General features: G+C 39.5%; 1 protein-coding gene across 5 annotated transcripts in view; it reads left to right on the forward strand.

Moving 5' to 3' along the window:
• Nucleotides 1-18,068, forward strand: part of LOC103491921 (uncharacterized) — a 30,129-nt gene extending 12,061 nt beyond the window's left edge. For 4 of the 5 annotated variants that reach the window (XM_008452037.3, XM_008452038.3, XM_008452040.3 and 1 more), the window contains 4 exons: nucleotides 14,270-14,349; nucleotides 14,695-15,049; nucleotides 15,405-15,617; nucleotides 17,173-17,602. In XM_008452037.3, coding sequence (XP_008450259.2) covers nucleotides 14,270-14,349; nucleotides 14,695-15,049; nucleotides 15,405-15,617; nucleotides 17,173-17,499 — 975 coding nt within the window. In that variant the 3' untranslated portion in view covers nucleotides 17,500-17,602. Of the gene's footprint in view, nucleotides 1-14,269; nucleotides 14,350-14,694; nucleotides 15,050-15,404; nucleotides 15,618-17,172; nucleotides 17,603-17,705 lie in introns of those variants that run through there. The other variant, XR_001762988.2, reaches the window with a different exon arrangement.
• Nucleotides 18,069-22,122: the final 4,054 nt, after the last annotated feature.

Consider the following 22,122-nt stretch of genomic DNA (forward strand, 5'->3'; position numbering starts at 1 on the left):
CGGATAAGTTTGGTCTAGCGGTTCTCTAGTAAGAGAATAAAAGCAATGGAAGTAGTAAGCTGCCGAGTCCTCCAAGTGCACTACTGTATCTAGTTTGAAGATGATAAGTTCCAAATAGAAGATGTGGAAGCTCTAATAAGGTTGTCGGTTTCAAAGGCACAACCGAACTGGATCATGTAATCTATAGCGGCCCTCTTGAGAGGTCCAGAAAATGGTTTCTTTTAGAACTTTGGGGAGCTGGATCGAGGAAGAATGAAAGTATCGAAAATCAGGGATAAAGCTGGATGGGTGCTAAGTGTCACAATCGTAACTTCTCGACACGATTGTGCGGCACTTGCTTAGCTCAATCAGCAAGTCAACCGTTCGAAAATCAGAATCCGCGGTCGAACTCGCGGCATGACGTAGCCTCCCTTCCCGTTCTTGGAAAAATGTTTTTATAAAACGGGAGAGAGAAAGTAAATAGTTGAAAACGTCATAAAGAAAGCATTGAAGACTGTCAATTGCAAGGAAAATAACTCAACATGCAAAGAGTGCGACAAGGCTTGGGCGGGGTCGGACTTAGTCATGTACCCCCTATAGTACATATTGAGAATTTTGGCCTTGGCAGACTTGCATATGAAAAAGCCGAAATGTCACACTATGACTCGGCGACACCTAAACGAAAGAATTAACCTAAACTACTTTCAAGACATAAAGATAAAGTGATTTGGGGGTATTCGGGCATACGACCATCGATAAATAATACCATGGACAATTATGCCCATGACATTCTCCCCCACCTAAATGGTTGATGTCCCCGTCAACTGGCGAAGCTTGAAATCTTCTATCTTCTGCTTCCACGCTTCAAGATCTTCGACACGTTCCCAGCTGGTCTCCTCCACAGGAAGGTTCTTCCACTTTATCAGATACTCGTGGATCCTTCGTGCGGGTCTTCTGCCCCTCCTTACTCGCTCGGCCAGAATTTCTTCAACATCTTTGTTCGCTTGGCCAGAATTTCTTCAACATCTTTGTCTTCCTTCTGACTAAGGTCGATAATTGGGCGAGTTACGATATTCCGCTGCAGGTCTTCTGTGTCTTGGTGGTACGGCTTCAAGTTGCTAACATGAATTACTGGGTAGATTTTCATCCATGTGGGCAACGCTACTCTGTAAGAAGTATTCCCTACCTTTTTTAGCACTTCAACTGGTCCTTCGTACTTCCTGACGAGACGTTGGTCTTTGCGTCCTCGAAACCTGACTTGCTCTGGTCGTAGTTTGATGAGTACCTGGTCTCCCGCTCGAAACTCAAGGGGTCGTCGCTTCTTATCTGCCCACTTCTTCATCCGCTTCGATGCTTTTTCTAAGTACGCTCGGGCGATTTCGTTTGTCTGTCTCCACTCCTTCGTGAAATTGAGGGCTTGAGGGTTCTTCCCTGCAAAAGGATGATCAACAAGGTGTGGCAGTACTGGTTGCCTCCCAGAAACAATCTCAAATGGGCTTCTCCCTGTAGATGAATTTGTCTGAGCGTTGAAACAGAATTGGGCTACGTCTAACAGCTGGACCCAATTCTTTTGCCTTGCGTTTACAAAATGGCGCCAAGTATTCCTCGAGCATGCTGTTGAATCGCTCAGTCTGGCCGTCAGTTTGGGGATGGTAGCTTGATGATATGTTCAGACTCGTCCCCAAGAAGGAAAATAACTCCGTCCAGAAGGAGCCAATGAATCTACCATCTCTGTCGCTCACTATACTTGTCGGGACTCCCCACAATTTAACAATATGCTTAAAGAACAATTGAGCTGTTGTTTCTGCTGAACACTGCTTGGTGGCGGGGATGAAGGTGACATACTTTGAAAAACGATCAATGATGACTAAAATGGCTTCAAAGTCGCCTACCTTAGGGAGATGGGTGATGAAGTCCATAGAGACACTCTCCCAAGGTCTTGTTGGAACCGGTAGAGGGTCAAGAAGTCCAGCAACCTTCACTTTCTCTACCTTATCTTGTTGGCAGATGAGACACGTCTTAGTGTACTGCATGACATCATCTCTCATATTCGGCCAAAAGTAACCCTTCTTCAACAGGGCGTACGTCCGCTGCCATCCGGGATGGCCAGCCCATAGAGTGTCGTGACACTCGTACAACAATTTCTTCCTTAAGTCCCCTGCTCTTGGAACATATAGTCGATTGCCCTTTGTGACTAACAAGTCTTCCTCGACCCAAAACTGCCGTGTTTTGCCCGCCTTCGCTAAGTTCATGACATTCTGAGCGGCATGATCTTTCTGTAGGAACTCTCTCAAGGTGTCTCTGACCGACCCACCAATCTCGCTCCCCTGGAGGTGAGCTAACAGGCATATGGCTGCATGTTCTTGTTTTTGACTTAGGGCATCCGCAGCCTGGTTGCTCGACCCCTTCTTGTGCTCAAATTCGAAGTCGAACTCGGCGAGAAATTCCTGCCATCTTGCTTGTTTCGAAGTCAACTTGGGCTGGGTAAAGAAGTGGCAAGTTGCACTGTTGTCCGTCTTCACTACAAACGACGACCCTATTAGGTATTGTCTCCAGGCCCTCAAACAATGTACTACTGCGAGCATTTCTTTTTCGGACACAGTATACCTCCTTTCGGCTGCATTCAATTTTCGACTTTCGTATGCGATCGGGTGCCCATTCTGTAGGAGCACACCCCCCAACGCATAATCAGACGCATCTGTCTCGACTTCGAAAGGTTTGGTCACATCCGCAATCCCTAGAAGTGGCCCCTCCATCAAGGCTTGCTTTAGGCCGTCGAAGGCGGCTTGGCACTCGGGGTCCCAATTCCAGTGAACGTCTTTTTTCAGTAGCTCAGTCAGCGGGCTTGCTCGTTTCGAGAATCCCTCGACAAATCGACGATAGTAATTTGCCAACCCGAGGAAGGAGCGTAACTCTGAGACTGATTTCGGCATTGCCCAGTCGCGTATCGCAGCAATCTTCCCTTCTTCCATTCCAATTCGGCCACACTCTATCACATGGCCCAAGAAGTTTATCCGCTCTTGTGCAAAAGAGCATTTTTCTCTTTTGACGTACAGTTGATTCTCCTTCAATTTCTGAAAAACCTTTTGTAGGTGGTCCCTATGTTCCTCCATGGTCGTACTATAGACCACTATATCATCCAGGTAGACTACTACGAATTTATCGAATATTCGTGGAAGACCTGGTTCATCAACGTGCAGAAGGTGGCAGGGGCATTGGTGAGACCAAATGGCATTACGAGGAATTCGAACGCACCATATCCGGTGACACAGGTTGTCTTCGGTTCATCTCCCTCTGCAATTCTCACTTGGTAGTATCCCGACCGCAAGTCTAACTTTGAAAAATACTTTGCCCCATGTAAGCGGTCGAACAAGTCAGTAATTATGGGAAGTGGATACTTGTTACGGACTGTGAGCTTATTTAGGGCACGATAATCAATGCACAGTCGTAAACTCCCATCCTTCTTCCTTTGGAAAAGAACTGGGGCCCCATACGGAGCTTTTGCAGGCCTGATAAACCCTGCATTCAGTAGTTCATCTAACTGTTTCCGAAGTTCAGCTAACTCCGGAGGCGCCATACGATAAGCATTCTTCGCAGGCGGTTTTGCCCCTGGCACTAACTCGATCTCATGATCAATCATTCTCCGAGGTGGCAAAGACTTGGGCAAACTATCAGGCATCACATCACGGTATTTCTCTAGCACGCGCATGATCTCCTTAGGGACTGTCTCCCCTGAGTTCTCTGACGATTTGAGTGGGATGGCCATAAATGTTGGTTCGTCTCGAGAGAGACCCTTCTTTAATTGCATGGCCGAGATCATTTTCAATCCATCTGGTTGACGTAGGTCAGTCTGTACAACCGAGGGTGTAGGTCCAGTGATCACCAAGCATTTGGCCAAAGGCATTGGGATTACCTGATGTTCAAGTAGGAACTCCATTCCCAGTACCACATCAAAGTCGTCCATTTTTACTACTACAAAGTCTACGAGGCCACTCCATCCTCCCAATCTTATCATCGTTCGTTTCACTAGTCCGATGATAGGTAGGGCAGCAGAATTCACGGCTTTCATTCTTCCAGCATCCTTCTCCCAGCGGAGATTCAAACGTTTAGCTTCTACTTCTGTTATGAAATTGTGGGTGGCACCGGAGTCAACCATAGTGCTTTTGGTTGGCTTTTGGTTGATCCAGGTGTCAACGTACATTAAGCCCCTTTCCACTGGCGTGTTCGTCTCCCCCGCCTTTTTCTGGAGAGATGACAGAAATTTCAAGGCCCCCATTCGAGGGTTATCAGCTTCTTCTGTCTGGTCTACTTCTCTCTCGGTCTGACTTTGTTGATTGTCTGAATCCGAGGTTAAAGATGCCTGGAATGCATTGAAAGCAGTTTTGTTCGGGCATTCCCTGGCCATGTGTGGTCCCTTACATATGAAGCAACTAAGAGGACGATTGGACAGATTCTGGTTACTTGATCCTCGCCAGGAGTTTCCAGTATTCGATTGATGGGATCTACGATCTCCATTAAAGCGTCTGTCCCCTCCTGTAGTTTTAGGAGAACTTGGGCGGTTGTTCCTACTTCCTCTAGATGAGGAACTTGGATGACGTCTCGTATCTTGAGAGTCGTTAGACAGGTCAAACAGCCGTTCGGCTGCAGCGTACGCAGACGTGAGGTCTTGAACTCTTTGTTCATATAGCTTTGTCTTCGCCCACGGCTTCAATCCTTCGACAAAACAGAAAACTTTGTCTTTCTCGGACATATTGCGTATATCCAACATCAGTCCCGCGAACTGCTTCACATACTCCCGAATACTACCGGTGTGTTTCAGCTCGCGTAACTTCCGTCGAGCCAAGATCTCGACATTTTCAGGGAAGAATTGTGAGCGAAGCTCTCTCTTCAAAGCGTCCCAAGTATCTATTGTGCAACGTCCCTCCTGGATGTCAACAAATCGGGACCTCCACCATAACTTGGCATCCTCAGACAGATGCATCGTCGCCAACGTGATTTTGGCTTCCTCTGTAACCGTGTTTGTGGCCCTGAAGTACTGCTCCAGGTCAAAGATATAGTTTTCTAGGGCCTTCGCGTCTCTTGCCCCACAGAAGGGCTTTGGTTCCGGTATCTTCACTCTACTAACCGGAATGGCTTCCCCAGCGGGAGCTTGATTTGCCATTGCTCGCATTGTGAGGCTCAGTCTCGCATTCACATCTGCGATTTCATTTCTGACGACATCGAGGGTAGCTCGGAAGTCCTCTGACATGCTGTTTATCATCTCTAACAGCGTCTTTTGAGAGCTATCCAGCTCTTGAACACGCTCCTCAATATGGGCAACAGAGCCCGTCGAACTGTCTCCACGCTCGTAGTTGACAGTTCTTCCGATGTTTATAGTTGTTTCCAGGGCGTCGACCCTTGTCATCAACTCTTGTATCGGAAACCCTTCGACACGGCCAGCTACCGCATCGATCGTATTAGTTTTCTCGGAAATTTCTTCGAGACGAGACTCCAAGTAGCGGATGGAGTCGGGAACTTCGACTAGGTAGAGCATCTGTTCTTCGAGCTCTACTAGTCGATCTTTCTGGGCCTTGCCCGATGGATTCGACGACGACATGTTTCGGTCTTATCGTCAATTAGCCAATTTGGCTCTGATACCACTTGTCACAATCGTAACTTCTCGACACGATTGTGCGGCACTTGCTTAGCTCAATCAGCAAGTCAGCCGTTCGAAAATCGGAATCCGCGGTCAAACTCGCGGTATGACGTAGCCTCCCTTCCCGTTCTTGGAAAAATGTTTTTATAAAACGGGAGAGAGAAAGTAAATAGTTGTAAACGTCATAAAGAAAGCATTGAAGACTGTCAATTGCAAGGAAAATAACTCAACATGCAAAGAGTGCGACAAGGCTTGGGCGGGGGTCGGACTTAGTCATGTACCCCCTATAGTACATATTGAGAATTTTGGCCTTGGCAGGCTTGCATATGAAAAAGCCGAAATGTCACACTATGACTCGGCGACACCTAAACGAAAGAATTAACCTAAACTACTTTCAAGACATAAAGATAAAGTGATTTGGGGGTATTCGGGCATACGACCATCGGTAAATAATACCATGGACAATTATGCCCTTGACACTAAGCTGTGATTTTTGGCCAATGTCAGGTGGTCACTCCAACATTCGAGTGGGTTCGTGGGTGGACAAGCAGGGGTGGTCAGATTTACATACAATGTTGAAGAGCTTTCTGACCAAGGTACACTATATAAGATGGCTTACGAATAAAAGCCCCTCCACTTCCATCGGAGAGCTAGAGTTTAAGCTACGTAGGCAGGGTACCATCCGGAGGAGACATAGCACAGGAAAGAAAGGAAAACAGAGGGCAAACTTTGTTGAATGTTAGACTTACTCCAAAGCTGAAGAAGATAGATCTCAAGACTCCTTTTTTGTTTTGAAGGCAGTAAAACAGAGGCAATGGGTGATAAAGAATATTGAAGTTGCATGGGCAAAATAGGATTGTCACGAGGCTCTTTGCTTTTGATGATTGGAGGGAGATATGGAAAATGCTAGAAACATATTTTGGAACAAGCATCATTACTAATCCTCTAATCAATGAAAATGTCCTTATTAGTGTTGATCAAGGTGTGATGAAGGTAAGTTCCCTCTCCCCTCTCCCCTCTCTCCCCTCTCCCCTCTCTCCTCTCTCCTCTCCTCTCTTCTTATTCCTTCTATCTATCGGCAATTTCATTTAGTTTCCCCCTCCGAGAGAACTTTAAAGACAATATGGAAGTAGTCAACTGCAAAGTCCTACAGTCTCATTACTGCAGTTGGAAAGAAGGAAATCAGATTCTTGTTGAAGATGTGGAAGCTTGTGGAATCTTGTCAGTTTTTGAAAATTATCTAGAACGGTTCTTGAAGGCCGTCCTCAGAATTATTAAGAGGGCCAGACGATAAGTTATTTCAAAAGCTGGGTGAAGCGGATAGAGGAAGACTAAAAGTTTTGAAGTTTAAAGCAAAGAATGGCTGGGTGTTATAAACTGTGACTTTTGGCCTATTTCAGGAGGTCTTTTCTAAATATGTTGGATAATTTCTTTTCTAAGGGGGAACTTGCCAAATGGTTTTCTCGAAATCACTCGAAGCATACTCCCCTCCTTAGGCAAGCAATTCGAGTTATGCAGAAAAAGTCAAAACAAAAGAGTGCAATGTTCATGTCACAAAGAAAGATTTAGGGAATTCAGTAGCCCTGTAGTGATGATTGATAAAAAAATCACAGAGGGTTCTTCTCGTTCTTCCTCAAATTTGATCATAGGAAAGCAAAGCCAATGGGTTATTAAGAATTCTGAAGTTGTTCCAACTAATTTTGAAAACCTTTGGATTGTTACTAAACATTTTGCTTTCGACGATTGGAGAGAGATTTAAAAAATGGGAAATCCATTTACAAGCAAAGATAGTCATTAATCCTTTATTCGATGAGAATGCTTTCATAAGTCTTCATCAAGGCTTGATAAAGGACTTTATCAGTAAGGAAGGAATGAAGCAAGTGATGGGTTCTTTTCACCTCAAATTTGAAAGATGGGATAAACATAAACACAGTCGGCCGCTTGCCATGAAAGGCTAGGATGATGGTTAAAAATCAAGAACCTCCCTTTGGATTACTTGAGCAGGACAACCTTTGAGGTCATTAGCTATCATTTTGGGGGACTTAAGAACATTGCCACAGACACTGTAAACCCTACCAATCGCAGAGAAGCTAGGATTAAAGTCAAGCAGAATCTATGTGGTTTTGTGCGCTCCACAGTTGAGATTACTAACTCTAAAAGGGGAAATATATTCTTGAACTTTGGTGATTTCAAAGTTTCAAATCCTCCCGTTCTGCTTAAGGTACTTTTATGGTGGAAGATTTTAAAAATTCCATTGATTTATTGAAAATTAGGGAGGTTTTGCAAGAAGAAGATTTAGACCTCTACCTTTTCCCCTTGTTTTGAATTTTCAAAATTCACTTTCGCACCTCTACCCATAGCAAATTCGTTTGAAGCTCTGAAACATCTTCAAGAACCCTCAATCGGTGTTGAAGAAGATGACTGAGGCAAGCAGACAAGCCGAAATTGGTTGAATCGCGTTGGAAAATGAAAAGTAACCTTTATTGGGTTTTGTCAAACCTGTTAAAAACGACTGTTTTGATGAGTCTGTGGGTCCCACGAATTTAGATTCTAAAAGCGGTAGTTGAATGGTTAGAAGGAGGGAAGGAGAACAAAAAGGCACCTTGAATTAATATCATGAGTAATTATGATTTTAGTATTGGAAATAATGCTGCCAACTCATTGCAATCTTTACAGAAGCACAACAATCTCACTCTCAATGACTCTTATTTAGATGCTGCACTCCAATGTTCATCAGTAATCGGGATTTTAAACAGATTTAGTAAAGGGGAAAAAAGAATGAACTCCCTAAAATTTTGTCTGAAACATTTCATTCGGAAGCAAACTTCTTTTAACAGTGCATGGACTGCTCTTTTAATATCTGAATCGATTGGAGCATGCTCTCTCAAAGCTCCAAACTCGGATTCCCACTGGAAACATAAGCTCAAGCCCTCCCTTTCTGAAGATAATCTGCATCTCTTGGAGGTGTGCAGCTCCAAAGCCCAGGCTTCTGATTGTCTCAACAGGTCAGTGACTAATTCTTCTGCTCCTAAGTTTTTCAATTACTTGAGTTTCACGGACCGTAATTAACAAAGATTACGTTATTATGAGGTTCTACTTGCCATTCTGCTGTCTCCATCAAGAAGCAGGTAAATGTGGTGATAGGAGATAGGCTTCCCCTCAGTGTTAGTAGCAAAGAATCAATGGGTTTGATGTGTCCATCTGATCATAAGGCTGATGCAGAAATTGAAGTGGTGGATTTAAACATTTTGTTTGAAGTTGATTGTGCCCCATTAGGCCACGCCCCTGGTCCTCCTCTCTAAAATCTTCAGATTTGCCGAAGGAGCTGGTTCCCATAGTCAAAGATTGTGGTATTATTCTAGTCTGATCAAGTTGTTCTGTCACCACAATATAGTTACTTTCACTAATGAAGGTAGTTTCTAGGAATTCAAGGGGCTTGAAAGATCCCTCCAGACGTATAGCCCTCGAGAAGTTCCTTAAAGCCCTTAATCCGGATGTGGTCATGATTTGAGCTCCAGAACATTGACTAGGACTTTGTGGATTCAGTAGGATTTTCTACATTGACTAGGACTTTGTGGATTCAGTAGGATTTTCTAGAATGAGTAGTATTCTTACCATGGGGGACAGTAGCAGGATTTCGGTAGTGGAAACTATTAAAGGGAGGTTCTCTCTCTCAATCAAATGCTCCACGATTTGCAAAAAGGATTGCTGGGTTACAGATATGACGGCCCTTGCGATACAAAGAAAGAAAGCTCGTCTGGTCGGAGCGTTTATCCCTTTCAGCTTATTCGGTTAAGGCTTTATGTTTAGGTGGGGACTTTAATGTCACTCAATGGGCCCATGAAAGTTTTCTGCCAGGCATAAGCACAAGAGGAATGTGGTTATTTAACAACTTTATCGAGGCGGAAATCCTCATGGAAATTCAATTACAAAACGGGAGATACACCTGGTCGAGAGAGGGTTGCTCTGCTTCTGGATCCTTATTGGACAGATTTTTCATAAACGAAGAATGGGATGAAGCTTTTGAACATACTCGTGTTTCCCGCAAGGCACGTACTTTTCCTGACTACTTTCCCTTATTCTTGGAGGCTGTGCGATTTTATGGGGGCCTTCCCCTTTCAGGTTCTGTAATAGCTGGTTGTTGAACAAAGATTGTAATCAAGTCATAGAAATTGCCCTGATCAGCCCCAATGGTAATGGTTGGGCTGGCTTCATTTTACATGAAAAGTTGAGAAAAGTTAATATAGCAGTCAAAGCTTGGCATGCTTCTTCTTGGGCTATCCTTAAACAGAAAGAAGACAGATTGTTGAAGGACTTAGAAGTTTGTGACACCGTCGCAGAATCTGTTGGTTTGTGAGGATGAGTTGGTCTTCAGATCTGCCCTACAAGGGGATTTACTTAGCATATGCAGAATTGAAGAGAGAAACAATATCCAGAAAAGTAAATTGAATTGTCTGGCTGTGGGGGATGAGAACACTGGTTTCTTCCATCGTTTTCTAAATGTAAAAAAGAGAAGAAATCAAATGTAAAAAAGAGAAGAAATCAAACGTAAAAAAGAGAAGAAATCTAATTAAAGAGCTGGTTGATGAAGGAGGGGCTGGAAAAAAGTCCTTTTGGGACTTTGAAAGACTTATTTTGGATTTCTTTGAAGTTCTCTACAAAAGAAATGGTGACAGATTCATTCCACTTATCACTGGTTGGCCTTGTGTCACCCCAAGTCAGAATGCACTACTTGTAACTCGATTTTCAGATGAAGAAATCTTTAAGACAGTAAAGGCACTTGGTAAAAGCAAAGCTCGGGCCTGGATGGTTTAACTGCGGATTTCCTTGTTATGCATTAGCCTAAACTCAAGGACATTTTTAAAAATCTGTTTGAGTGCTTTCACAGTACTGGAAGGGCCAAATGCATGTCCAAAAAAATTTCATTTGTCTAATACAGAAAAAAAAGAAGATGCGACCCTCGTGAAAGATTTTAGACCCATTAGTCTCACTACCTTATCATATAAGATGGTGGCCAAGGTGCTAGCGGAATGCTTGAAACAGGTTATGGACTCAATTGTTAGTCCATTCCAAAGTGCTTTCATCGAAGGGAGGCAGATTCTAGACTCGGTTTTAATTGCAAACAAGGCAGTCAAAGATTATCAGGCTAAAAAGACAAAAGAGTGGATTTTGAAGCTTGATCTTGAAAAGGCATTTGATAGAGTGGATTGGGGTTTTCTCAAAAAGGTATTACACTGCAAAATATTCAGCGCTAAATAGTCATCTTGAATGCTGGGATGTTTAAAAAACCCCCGGTTTTCCATTTTCATCAATGGGAAACCAAGGGGAAGAATTATGGCTTCTAGAGGCATCCATCAAGGAGATCCCCTTTCTCCTTTTCTATTTCGTCTTGTCAGTGAGATTCTAGGAGCCATCATCAACAAGCTATATGTTAATGGGCAATATGAAGGCTTCATTGTTGGAAAGGAAAAGATTCATATTCCATTACTCCAATACGCCAATGATACACTACTTTTTTGCAAGTATGAATAGGCATAGCTTCTCAAGTTAAAGGATGCCATTGCGAAAAATCTGCCCCCAGTGGTGTCAATGTAGATGATGATGATGTTTTGTTTCAAATGGGAGAATTCTTAGGGTGCAAGGTGGAAAAGCTTCCAAATGACTTCCTTTGGGAGGTTATCCAAGGCAAAAGGTTTTTTTGGCAACCAGTGATTGACCAGGATCACAAGAAATTGAATAGACGGAAAAGGTTGAATATTTCAAGGGGGAGATAGGCCAACTCTTTGTAAATCAGTTCTGGCCTGCCTTCCCACCTATTATCTATCTATTTTTGCCATTCCGGATAATGTGGCTTCGTCTTTGGAAAAGATATTGAGAAACTTCTTCTGGGAAGTGTTCTCTGGAAGTAAAATCAACCATTTAGTGAGTTGGATAAAGGTTACTCCTTCCCAGATTGATGGGGATCTTGGTTTAGGTGGCACCATATCCCAAAATATGACTCCTTGTGAAATGAGGCTGGAGATTCTTGAAGGAAGATACATCTTTATGGAGGCAAGTTATTAGAAGCATCCAGGGCAGAGAGGTTTTTGACCGGCATACGACCAGCAAATCTAGGAATAGTCTAAGGAGTCCTTAGGTGACCATCTCAAGAGTTTGGAGGAAGGTGGAACCTTTGGTTTTATTTAAGCTAGGTAATGGTAGAAGAATTGGTTTTTGGACAGATATATGGATTGGTGACATCCCTTCAATGCTCAATTTCTTATGCTATTTTGAATTTTGCTTTGCTGCCCAGTGGATCAGTTGCTCCCCACTGGGACAGTTCTACTTTATCTTGGTCTTTATTGTTTCGAAGACTGTTGAAAGAAGATGAAATTACAGACTTCCTATCTATCTTCTTTCTTCCAAAAGGGTGACTGAATTGGATGACAATAAAATCTGGACAATTGACACCCGGGCAGATTCTCAGTCAAAGTCTCTCTCAGTTCACCTTTCTCCATCATCTCTACTGGATAAAGGTACCTTCAAAGCCCTCTAGAAATCTAGCAGTCCAAGGAGAGTTAATATTTTGATTTGGATTATGGCTTTCGGACTTCTTAATTGATCCCTGGTTTTGCAAAGAAAGTCCCCCAACAAGTCTACCTCCCGCCTTAGGCCAGACTATGCATCTCATAGACCAATTCCCTGTTGTGTTGCTTTTTGAAAGCTTGAATCTACCATCTGCATCCTTTCCTTCTTTTTCAAGAAAACTTGACGTTGGTTTCTTTGTCAATTTCGAAATATTATCCTTGAACCAGACTACTTGCAAATGAGAAAGTATCAATCGAATGTTAGCTTTCACCACTTCCAGAAAAAAATTTCCAGCCTTAAACCAGGAGCAAACATAAAATCCCAGAAAAAGGCTGGCCGGAGAAAAGGAATGGGGTTGCAAAGGATGGGAAGGGGAAGGAGGTCAGGTGGCAAACAACGAGGCTCTTTGAGTACTGAAGGAGGAGGCAGAGACGTAGGGGTGACTGAGTGAGGAGAAGAGAGGGGAGAGAGAACAGAGAGAAGTTACCATGTTGAGTAATACTTCTTCAAGAACAGAGAGAAGTTACCAAGGGAGGAGAGAGGATGGTACTTCTCACCTTATCTGTTATGGTGGGCTTGGGATTGGCTCGTTTGGGCAAAAGAACACTGCTCTTCTCACTGAATGGCTTTGGAGGTTAGTAAGGAAGAAGCCTCTTTATAGAGACTCTTAATTGTGGCCATTTATGGCTTAGAGGAGAATGGGTGGTCTATTAAAGATTTGAACAAGGGAAGGTATTATAGATTATGGGCCGATATTCAGAAGCACAAGGAGACCTTTAAATTCTCGGCTTTTTTGTTGGGAAAAGGAACCAAAATCAGATTTAGGAAGGACAATTGGTGTGGCGTGGAACCACTTGCAGAAAAATTTCCTAACTTGTTCTCCTTGTCATTGAACAAGGATGCTTTTGTGGCTGATTGTTGGTGTAATGTTACTCATTCGTGGAACTTGGGCCCTAGAAGAAATGTGCTTGATACAACGTGGCCTCAATTCTGAAATTCTTCATTCTTGGATCCCCTCAAATGGTGGTGATAGTCTTAAATGGCCTCCTAATATTAATGGCAGCTTTACTACAAAGACTACTTTTCTTAATTTAACCAAGAGATCCCCCTCCATTGTTGTTCCTTGATTTGTCACATATGGAAGCCTAAAATTCTAAAAAAGGTGAAATTATTCTTATGGTCGCTCGCCTGTAGAAGTCTTAACACCTATGAGAAACTCTAAAAAAAGTCCAGCACATAATGCTCAGACCCTCGATGTGCTGCCTTTGTTTCAAAGAAGAGGAGACCCTGGACCACTTATTTTTACATTGACTCTTTACTAGGGGAGCGTGGAACACTTTGTTTAGAATTTTTGATTTGGAGCTTTGTCTTCCTAGTAAGGTTGATAGTTAGCTGATTGAAGGGCTCAACATTAGAGGTTATAGCCCGAAAGGAAACATCTTATGGAGATGTGCTACCCGATCCTTGTTGTGGTGCATTTGGAAAGAAAGGAATAGTAGAACATTTGAAGATAGCTATAATTCTTTTGATTCTTTTTTGACTGTGTTGCAACGCACAGCTTCTTGGTGGAGTATGAATTACACCAAACATTTTTGTAATTATAGCCTTTCTATGATTTTCTAAGAATTGGAAAGCCATCATTTTTTAGTTTCTTTTGGGAGGGCCCTCTTATACCCTTGCCCTGAGGTTCTCTTTTGTTATATGAATATACATGATTCTTATCCAAAAAAATTCAGCAGGACAAGCTTTACCTAATTAGTAATGTCTTTTCCTATTTCTTAAAAAAATCAAGTCATTGGATGGTAAAAAATTAGGTCAAAGTTGCAAAATGGGTAAAGTGTGAAAAACTTCCAAATCACTAAACTCGAATTGCCACACACTAGAATTTCCCAAATATTAATCTGTCTTGGCATGAGACATGTAGGTAATAATAAAAGTTGAATATGCTAATATGGTGCCTTAGTTTTTAGTTTGGTTCCCCCACACACACACTGAAAGTTTGGGGCAATACGGCTCCCCGTGCTTTTGCGTGCAAGTATAAGCTTCCTGTCTAAAATTTTAACTTTTTGACAATTTACATTTTTCCAGCAAGAAGTACAAAATATGAAGGCAACCAATAGTGTTGAAGTGAATCCCACAAAGCCACAAGTTGAACGAATCTCTGCTAGGTATGGAACTGTCTTCCTCACTCATGTGCCTGGCTGATCATCCTGTCTGTTTTGGTTTATTGTGCACATTTATGTGATTGCTACAGCATGTAAAGTACCTAGAAATTGGTGACTAATCCTTAGAAAATAAATATTGTATATGGTATTCACTGAGATTTGATAGGTTTGATAGTCCACTTGGTCGTTTATAAAAGGATTTATATTATTGTCATTTCTGTTTTCTATTTTTTGTTATTTACTTTCGGGTTCAATTTTCAAATAGCAGTGAGGTGGTCAGTAGTACTTATTTTCTTTTCTTCATAGGAAATTTCCTGTCTTTTTAATACGTACTTTCTCTTTGTTTAGAAAACATTTTCCAGGTATATCTAAGAGGAATAAGGAGGATGATACAGATCTTTATCTAGCTAAAAATATAATGCAGAACAAGCAGTACAGCATGTCTGGTCGGGCAGATGATGAATATGATTATGAACATGCAAGAAGAACGAATCAAAGAAAAAGGGAAAGTAATGATGATAAGCTATCTGCAAAGGATATTCGTCCAAGGCATATGGCAACTCAGGAAGAACGCTGCATCTTTTGCTTTGAAAATCCTAACAGGCCAAAACATTTGACAGTGTCAATTGCAAATTACACTTATTTGATGCTGCCTCAGTGGCAGCCTGTGGTTTCTGGCCATTGCTGCATTTTACCTATTTCAGTAAGTTTAAACTTTAAACTCTACTCTTTGTTTTCCGTGTTTGTAGTTTGTCTTCCGTTGTGGTTGGAATGAAATCATTATTTCTTTTTACCTATATTTGGGGACTTCAGTATTTTGGATCACTAAACAAATAATATAATAAATGAAAATGTTTCACTTTGAAACCCCCTTTTGTTGAGTGCACTCAGACCATGGACTGGAGAACAATGCTCCAAATTTTCATGAGAGCAAAATGCATATGCATAAATATTGTCCAAAGTTTGTATGTTCTTAGGAGTAGCCATGAGCTCTTCTTATACCTTGTTCTCACATGCTTCTTGGGTAGGAATTTCAGTGTGAGTTGTCTGTTTTTCAGCATGAATCAGCCTCAAGAGGTGTGGATAAAACCGTGTGGGAGGAAATTCGCAACTTCAAAAAGTGTCTGATAATGATGTTTGCAAAGCAAGACAAAGATGTGGTTTTTCTTGAAACAGTTGTGGGCTTGGCAAAACAACGTCGCCATTGTATGATTGAGTGCATTCCTTTGCCTCAAGGAATAGCAAAAGAGGCTCCTCTATATTTTAAAAAGGTGAAAATTTCTTTTCCATTCGTTCCTCCAATTCAAAATCCTTCCAGATTTTCTATTTATTATTATTGTTCCGTTTGCTATTCTTGTAGACATCAATATTCAATGTTCAAAAGTGTGTTGCGTCATATTGGGTTAAATTATAACATTGTTTCATAACCTGTTCTGTGCACATCAATAGTTGTTACTACTTAGAAACCCTTTCTTTAGTGGGGTTCTTTGTTGAAGCTTGTTTTTTCCGGATGCTCTTGTATTCTTTCATTGTTTTCTCAACGAAAGCAATTGTTTCTATGTAAAAGAAAAAAAAGGTCAATAGTTACTAGGGGTGTAAACAGTTCGGTTAGTTGGGTTTGAGTAACCCAACTGAACCAAACCGTTTAAATATATGCATAAATGAAAACTGCGCTGAACCGGTGAAGTATTACAACTGAACTGTTCTGAACTGCCAATTGGCGGTTCAGTCAGTTTGGTCTGGCGGTTCACCGTTTATTACTGAAATTGCAGGATTAACATGCGTGTGAGGTGGAAATGGGCCATGGGCCAAATAATTTGGGCCCAAAAACCACTTGGAAAGCAAGGATTTCAATGGATTTCAAACTGGTGCTCTTGTAGTTACAAAGTCACGCCCAAGACATCTTAGCCAAATTGTGTAGTTTTTAACAAGCTTACATTTAATAATATATCTACCATCAGTCGGATTATTTTTTTCTGTCCAACCTTTTAAAAACCCGAATCAAATCGAATAATTTCGGTGTTTTTTTTTTTGCACCCCTAATGGGTAATGGTCAAGGGTGGTGAGGGGAAAGGGTAGAGAGAGCCTGGGTTGTGGCGAGTAAACAGAATTTGGAAAATCTGGAACCTTGTTTTTCTTTATTTTTGTCCTTCTATTGAATGCTGGTTCAATTTCTTAAAGCTTTGAATCTCTTCTGTTGCTTGCTGATGAATTCCAATAATTGTGTCATTGTGTGGGATAGTTTCAGTGGGCATTCCTTAATAGAGAATTAATTACTTGTATGTTTGCCGTAAACCCTAAACCCTAAACCTTAATATCATCTGAATGGGAAAAAATACGGAAGAAACATGGTGACACTATTACTCATTAAGCATTCTAATAGGCCAAAGATATTCTTTCTTTTTTCATTTTGAAGGAGCATTTGAGTTATTTATTGTGTTCAAATTCGTGTTACTTTACCAAAAGCTTGGACAATTGGACTTTGGCGTGGGAGGATAACTTGACTTCCTCCTTTTGTATTCCATTTCAATAATGGTTGTTTCCCATCCAAAAATACGTTGGCATAAAACTAGTACTTAAAGCTCAGCTTAGATTGTAAGGCTATAATTAAATATAAAAACATTCATTTGGCTAAACTTCAAATTCTAATGTATTTTTCATCACAACTGGCCTTCATATTCATGTTTGTGTTACGCCCATTGGTATTCCCTAAAATATGTATTTCTATCATCTGAAATTGTATTGCATCTTTATGTCTACTCAGTGAACAATTATTTTAGATGATTTCGTTTGTATTTTTGCTGCTAACAATAATCTTTACTTCAGGCTATTGATGAAGTAGAGGAAGAATGGAGCCAGCACAATGCGAAAAAACTTATAGATACAAGTGAGAAGGGATTGCGTGGATCAATCCCAGAGAATTTTCCATACTTCCATGTTGAATTTGGGTTGAACAAGGGGTTTGTGCATGTGATAGATGACGAAAATAATTTCAAGACCGGCTTTGGGCTCAATGTTATAAGAGGCATGTTGCAGCTAGCCGAGGAGGATATGCACCGACGCCGTAGATACGAGTCTGTTGAGGTGCAAAAGCATGCGATGACAAACTTTTTAAAAGATTGGGAGCCTTATGATTGGACAAAACAATTATGAATTGTCTGTAATTTTATTGCTACTGTATTTAACTTTAAATATAGTGTAAATTATCAGGGGTCTCAAATGCGTTTCAAGGTATGTGCTCTCTTGGTTATTTTTATTTTTTATTCTCACTTTATTGTTAGGTATTTAACCCAAAACCTCACCGAAAGAGAAGAATTCCATAACTGTTTTGATTTAGTTCCTTCAAACACTTTTATAAGGTCAAGCATGCAGCAAGCTCTCAACCAAAAGCAAGGGTTTGATGAGATGGAAAAACAAGTGAGCTCGCCAAAGTCGAGTGGTATTTGCAATTTGGACATTGGTCTATGCAATCCGAATTGGGCTTCTGAAATGGCGAAACATAAGTTCTTAATGCCTGCGGAGGTGTTGCTTTTCTGCATATCTTTGATTCATCCTTTAATGTTGTATTTGGTGAATCAAATAGCATGATCTAGTGATGAACCATTTTGATCGGTTAATAATAGGTTCAAATTGGGGTTTCTTAAAAAATAAAATAAAACACAAAAATATTTGCATCCTATTGAAAAAGGAAAAAATTAATAACAAGAATACTTTGCTATTAATTGGTTGGGATGACGATTTTGTATCCCATCTTTTTTATTATATTTTTTATTTTGGTCTTATTATTTTACTCTGCATAATGCTTAAAAAGCCGTTCTACTATTAAATTAGGGTTTTGCATAATGCTTAAGAAGCAGTTTTGCTATTAAAATTGGGTTAAAAAGCTAGCTGAGCTGGCAAAAACTATCAGTCATCAATTTTGGGTTGGACAATTCAGTATGATTTAGATGCTTGTTTGATTTTGAAGCATTTTTTTCATCGTTAAAAAAAACTATACGATCGTATACAATTTGCTACACGATCGTGTATCATTTCCTACATGATTTGTATCGTGATTGTTCAAAAGAAAAATTATACGAAGCATTTTTCTATCGTTAAAAAGAACTACATGATCGTGTATCATGATTGTTTAGAAAGAGAATTAGTATTTTTTTCCATGTTAAAAATAACTACATAATCATATATCATTTCCTACACGATCGCGTATCATTTCTTATAAGATCGTGTATGATTGTTTAGAAGAAGAATTACACGTGCGCATGTGGTTAGTGTTGATATTACCTACACGATCGTGTACCATTTCTTACACGATCGTGTATCATGATCGTTTAGAATAACAATTACACGGGTGCGTGTAGCTGATTAATCACATATTGATTGTGACATTTTTGGTATTTTTCATCTTAGGCTTGTGGACTTTTTCCGTTTTCAAAATTGTTCTATATATTGCAAATATTTTGCTAATTTATTATATTTTAGAAAAAGAAATCATTTTTTTAGAACGAATGGAGTTGAGGTTAGTTCTAAATTTTACTCATGACATGAAATCTGAGAGGGAAAGACTCGTTTTAATTTAATGAAGAAAAAAAGATTTGTCTATAAAATAAACCTTTCCAATTCCTTAGTTTTTAATAGAGAAAAGATTAGATGTGTTTGCAAAAATAGCAAAAAAATTTATAATAATAGGGTTCATGTCTCTACATTTTCTAAATTACAAAAGTAGTAAATTTAAAAGCGAATAGTCATCTGATAACCTTTTAATAGCATTCTGATAATCGTTCGATATATCTAATTACTTGTCATATTTGTCATATTTTCAATATGTAAAAGAGCGATGTTATGAGTAGTTTTTTTTCCTAAATTTTTTTATCATCTGATGCAATTTTCTAAAAAATTATTCAACATTTCTTTCTTTTAAAATGCTAAAGCTTTCCATTGGAATTGGAGGGTTTCTTAAAAAAAAATTACAGGGACTTTCTCTCTCCCTCCCTCTCTCTAACTCTTAAATCACAATCAATTTGAAATTTACAGTGGCGAGTATTTCAGTAAAAGTAAAGCTTCTATTTCTAACATAGAATCTAGAAGCTCAAATGAATGATGGATGGAACACGGAAAAATCAATTAATAAGTTCTTCCTTCTATTGACATTTCCTGGGATTATAGTCAGTTTCAATAGTGAAGATGGAGAAATCATTGGTGGAACTACCCCTAACTCGATCCAATAATGTTTTGAACTAGTTTCATTGACTTGGAATTTTTCTATCTTAACTTTTTTATAATTTTTATTTGCCAACTCAGACGCTTTGCTCCAAAAGTCACTCTATATGACCAAGTGGAGACATGACCGCCTAGACATTCTACGAATATCTCTCTACGAGATAATACGTAGAACGCCTAATAAATAGAATAAAACACAACCAACAAGCTTAATACGAAATGAAAACTCAATTGAAATAAGAAGACTTCCTTGATAGTTCATAACAGAGTACATGTAACACTTAGTACAAGGTTCCTTCAAATGGAACTATATACAAACTCAAATAACATTTTGGCTCTCTTCACTTAGCTTCTACATGCTATGTGAGTTGACAATGACCACTACAAAAATGATGTGTTCCACGTATGGCACAACCGTTTAAGGTTGTAAGTTTAGTGCTGAATGTCCTTTGGAACCTAGGGGGAAGGGGGGTTAAAATAAAATATTTGAAAGGTTAAACGAAAATATCTAGTGAGTTGGGTCTTTTATCAGTACCTTTAACAAATCAAATTCTGCCTTAACGCGCTATAAATAATTTCTCCTAATCATGTGGTACAAGTAATATGATTTTCAAGAGTAAAACATTGGGTTTAAATGCATCCCACATTAGAACACACAGCAAATGTGAGGAAATCTCATCTTATCGCATAGGAGACACAAGATCATCTCATTTCATCATTCCAGATCACATAGTAAGCAAAGATCATCTCATTTCATCACTCATCACATGCATTTTAAGAAATGGAAAGACATAAGAGAAATCATGTAACTCAGGTTTCCATAGAAATATATTTAAGCATTTAAACACATTAGAAGTCATTTTATTCCTTAAAACATTTTTAGAATTGGAAATCTCACAATCAACAATCAGCTACCTTCTTCACCTAACTCCTAAGCGAAGAACTTCATTGCAACTTCCTTATCGGATTCAAGCTTTTGAAAATCTTTGGAAATTCTCTCAATTCTTTCTTAATTTAACACAGGGTAAAAGCAGCTTCAAAATAGCCGAAGTTCATCTATTTATAAGCTTCTCCAGTGACAATTTTCACTAAAAAATGATTACTTCTGTTTGGTCGTGGCAATTAGCAAATGCCAGAGCTATGTGTCACTGTCATTTCCTTATCCTTAATTTGGATTTAGCGTCAAAGTCAAATAAATCGCCGACTTTCTTACACGAGAATGACGTCACTACTTCTTGGTGAAGTAAGCTCAAAACGCATAATAGTTCCTCGCAAAGTTACTTCTCATCGCATAAGCCACTTTTATTGCATGAAATCTTACCGTGTAAGGCAGAACGCGATTAGAGCCTTACAGCTAGTTTCTAACTCATGGATTCTTTTTAAGTTTTATCCAAAGTATAGAGACTAAAATTAAACATTGAAAACTATATGGACCAAAATAAAACAACTTTCAAAGTACAACGACTAAAATGATATTTTTAACCTTAATAATATTAATCGAGGGTTTATGAATGGATTCTTATAAAAGGTTTCATTAATTTCTAATTCAGCACGAATTCTTAATTCAAGAATTGTAAGGAGGGACTTATGTCACCACAGATAGAGAAACAAGTGTTGGAATTAAAGTACATGTTAATGATTGTATAAAATCTTTCTAGGCATATAGGACAACTTTGCTTTTTCTTGTCGCTTAACACTGACTATAATTTCTCAATCTCATCTCTCATCCAAAAACTATTGTTGAATTTTATGTTATAAAACTCATAGTTCGTAAATGATAAACATATTTTATATTCAATGGAGATGTTATTGAGGTATTGTTCAATAAAGATGTTATTAAGGTATTGTTCAATAAAGTTGTCGAATAAGTGATTTGCATGTTATAATTCTAAACTAATAAACAAAAGATCTCATGGCTATAATATGTGTACTTGAACTTTATGTATTGACATAAAAGTTTATTAAGTGCGAGTTAATAACCTAAATGGTCTATAATGATAAAAATGGTTGGATGTCATATTCTGGGGACACTATAAATGCAACCCACTTTGTATTTAATATAAACGATGTGATCCAAAATTGTTCATGTGAAAACTATTGGAATTTATATCCTAAAACTCGTAGTTTGTAGTTTAAATTATATTGTATTCAAGAAAGTGGTTATTGAGGACTTATTAGTGAAAATAGAATACTATAATCTTGAATTCAATAAACTAAGGTCCCGAGGCTATCTAACATAAACGTGGATCAAATTTGAGTATATAGTCCAAACGATCTATAGGTATGTATAAGGTTGGACGCCTTATTCTGGGAACACTATAGATGTGACCTGCTTTGTAGTTGTACAAATGAAGTGATCCTACATTGTTCATGTAGAGACATGGAAGTGGAGGCATCCTTTGTAAAGAGTTCACAAAGACTGGAATATTGAAATAGTCATTTTTAAGTTATAACACTGTTGAATATATAAAACTGACTATTTCGATTATGATGACCTAGGTAACTTAATCTTAATCATGAGTTAACTATAAATTTCTGTGTAAATGAAATTATCCTTAG

This window comes from Cucumis melo, chromosome 10 (assembly GCF_025177605.1).
Source record: "Cucumis melo cultivar AY chromosome 10, USDA_Cmelo_AY_1.0, whole genome shotgun sequence".
Taxonomy (NCBI): Eukaryota; Viridiplantae; Streptophyta; class Magnoliopsida; order Cucurbitales; family Cucurbitaceae; genus Cucumis; species Cucumis melo.